General features: G+C 38.9%; 1 protein-coding gene across 2 annotated transcripts in view; it reads left to right on the top strand.

The window, feature by feature from the left end:
- The first annotated feature begins 1,205 nt into the window (after positions 1-1,205).
- LOC105268394 (venom carboxylesterase-6) overlaps positions 1,206-3,125 on the top strand; it is a 3,776-nt gene continuing 1,856 nt past the window's right edge. For both annotated transcript variants that reach the window (XM_011307928.1, XM_011307927.1), the window contains exons 1-4: positions 1,206-1,467; positions 1,570-1,867; positions 2,302-2,499; positions 2,571-2,749. In XM_011307928.1, coding sequence (XP_011306230.1) covers positions 1,273-1,467; positions 1,570-1,867; positions 2,302-2,499; positions 2,571-2,749 — 870 coding nt within the window. In that variant the 5' untranslated portion in view covers positions 1,206-1,272. The remainder of the gene's footprint in view (positions 1,468-1,569; positions 1,868-2,301; positions 2,500-2,570; positions 2,750-3,125) is intronic.

Genomic DNA, 3,125 nt, shown 5'->3' with positions numbered 1-3,125 from the left:
AACTTCATGACAGAAACACCTGGAGATACAACCGATGAAAAACGATGAAATGTGATTGCTTTATTACTCATGATTCACACTGGACAAGTGAAATTTCACAATTCGAGAAGCCTTGTGGATTGGAAGACTGAAAATATATTCATCATTTTACGCATTGTTTTTATTACTACACAGCGTATTCTATCATTATATATTTCCAATTATAATTACTCTGTTACTTAACAGAGAACCTAGATTCTCCAAATGACATGAGATTATCTTAATTTAATTTCTAAATTTGAGTGAATCTGAGTGGGTGGAAGATTTACATATCAAGGCGAATCAAAAAATATTTGAATCTTCGATTTCATTTGGACGAAATGGCCATTTCTCCACGCAAAAATATTAATTTGCTATCCACAAATGTCGGGAGTTCCTCTCCAGTAGTAAATATACATAGCATTTTTTTTCCCCAGTGCATCCATATAAATTTCATGCATACGATCTTCTCTCTCTCAATCCCTTCATCGATAATCAAAACGGTAGTGATTGTAATGTGCGATAGCAGTGAAATGGTTGTGAATTTACCATACTTAAGGGCCCAGTCATACCCCGATTACGTATAAGGAATAACTGGTCGCCCACGCTGGGTTGCACCCAGGGTAATGTACCTTCAATCTCATCCCAACATTTCGAGAGATCTCCAACATCTCGTAATGATGATTTTCCCCTTTCTCTCTCTCATACTAAATAATACTGCAGCAGACCTTGTCTTTTAATCAGGAAAATGTTTAGAATGCCGAGATTTCTCGGTATCGGTGAAGATGAATAAAGGGAAATCGTGAATTGATCCGCTTCAGGATTGAGAAGACGGATTGCATGATAATTATTACCATTTTGATGATGTCCTTGAAACAAGACGTGAATCTAATTAAACGTTCATTAATCATGTTGGAGGCTTTTTCTCATAACTTCGTTTGCTTATTGGTAATTTCGGTATTGTCAAATCATGTTGAGAAATCGACTTATGTAACACATGATAACAAACCGTGTTGACTCATATTCATTAAAAATGATGATAGCTATAAATACGCATATTAAGAAAATAATATTGAACGTTGAACCGAGATTAGCATAATTGCATGCAATTTCGTTTATCACACAAAAAAAAATAGTCGGCAGGTCGTGGATGAGACCGCGGCTTCATAATGATAAAAGTGTAATGATAAATAGGACGTATCGGGAAACAAGTCGCATTTTGTTTTCAAGTGTTGCACTGACTATTCGGTGAAGATGAGAGGATTGCCAGCAATTGTACTGTTGACTCTCGTCACAATTATCTTTGCTGAAGAGGATGTGAATCCGATAGTGAAGACTCCATTGGGAAAACTGAGAGGGACCTACAAAACGTCTTTCAATGGCCGACAATTTCGCGCCTTCGAGGGAATTCCCTATGCGAAACCTCCAGTTGGAAAATTACGGTTTGAGGTGAATTCCAGTGTTACTCTATTTTAATTTCTTGGATTTGTTGTATCACTTCTGGATCCCTCACGGGGAGAGAATATTTACCCGATGATAATTTTTTGACAGCCCCCACAGCGATTTGAAAATTGGGAAGGGACTTTGCTAGCTGTACGACGTGAGTCCCCATGTCTTCAATATTCCCATGTACCGATGAATCCACCGGAGAGAGTCGAGGGTGCAGAGGATTGCCTGTACCTCAATGTCTACAGTCCGACTAAAAGTGATTCAACGGAACTTCTTCCGGTGATTTTTTATATTCACGGTGGGGCCTTTCAATTTGGTGAAGGCTCCAGTAATCGTCCAGATTACCTCATGGACCGGGATTTAGTGATGATTACTACTAACTACCGTTTAGGACCCCTCGGTATGAGGCTTACGTTATCTTAATGATCATCCATTCATTCCTTTAGAATTCATCTATCCATAGGCCTCGTGGGCTCTCATCGCTGGTGGATTATCTTTCGTGGGTAATACGGGAAAATCATTTCTGTTAACACACTAGTTCTGGTAATGGAAACGTAATGGGCGGTAGAATAATCAATTACAAGACCAGTGATCGCTAATCACTTCTGATATTTAGCATCATTGGAATATCAATACAATCTGTAAACATCATTATAACATTTTAATTACTGGAAATGGAGGCAATCACGATAGCATGATGTCAATATTTCAATGATTATTTCTAATTTCTCCAAATTCAGTCGAAACCCGTAATTTAATAATCAGGTGATATTAAAATCGGAGGTTTGCGATCAGGAATTACACTGAATTTTTTATGGACTTGAATATTATTAGGTTTCCTTAGTACTGGGGATCGAGTCGTACCGGGGAATATGGGTCTGAAGGATCAAAGTATGGCATTGCGATGGGTATCTGAGAATATAAAATACTTCGGTGGTAATCCAGAGAAGATTACACTTGCTGGTTTAAGTGCGGGAGGTGTAAGCGTTCATTATCACTATCTCAGTCCTCTGAGTCGAGGGCTCTTTCATGGTACGTAATATCAACCTGTATGAATTAACTGTATTTCAAATAGTGACTTTTATCTTTCTTTCTGACTTAAGCGGGAATGTCATTCAGCGGAACGACTCTCGATTGTTGGTCACAAACCGAGAAGTCTGTGGAGAAGGCAAAGAAGCTGGCGGACATTCTGGGATGTCCCACTGGAAACAATGAAAAAATGGTCAATTGTTTGAAAAACAGACCGGCCAAAAGCATCGTTCAGTTAGTCGGCAATTTTATGGTATGTTTTTATTGACACGGGATTGTCCGCGCATGCTCCATACGCGCATTCATTCGAAATGTTTGGGATTTGGCCGCGACGTCGGGATGGCGGATTATCCGAGATATTTCGATATATTTCAAAATATTTCAAAAGTCTCCTTCTCGAACAAAATTCCATCAGTCCAAAGGAAAATTATGACCCCAGAAATGAGATTTTTCAATTTCCGCGAATACCTCCGCGATTCACATGCTCTCCTGATACTTTTTCGAAAATTTCGAATTTTTCAATTTCAGTGAATACCTCCTCGATCCTCATGCTCCCCTGATACTTTTTCGAAAATTTCGAATTTTTGAATTTCAGTGAATGCCTCCTCGATCCTCATGCTCCCCTGATA

Source organism: Fopius arisanus, unplaced genomic scaffold, assembly GCF_000806365.1.
Source record: "Fopius arisanus strain USDA-PBARC FA_bdor unplaced genomic scaffold, ASM80636v1 scaffold00057, whole genome shotgun sequence".
NCBI lineage: Eukaryota > Metazoa > Arthropoda > Insecta > Hymenoptera > Braconidae > Fopius > Fopius arisanus.
This window is presented reverse-complemented; position numbering and strand designations above follow the sequence as displayed.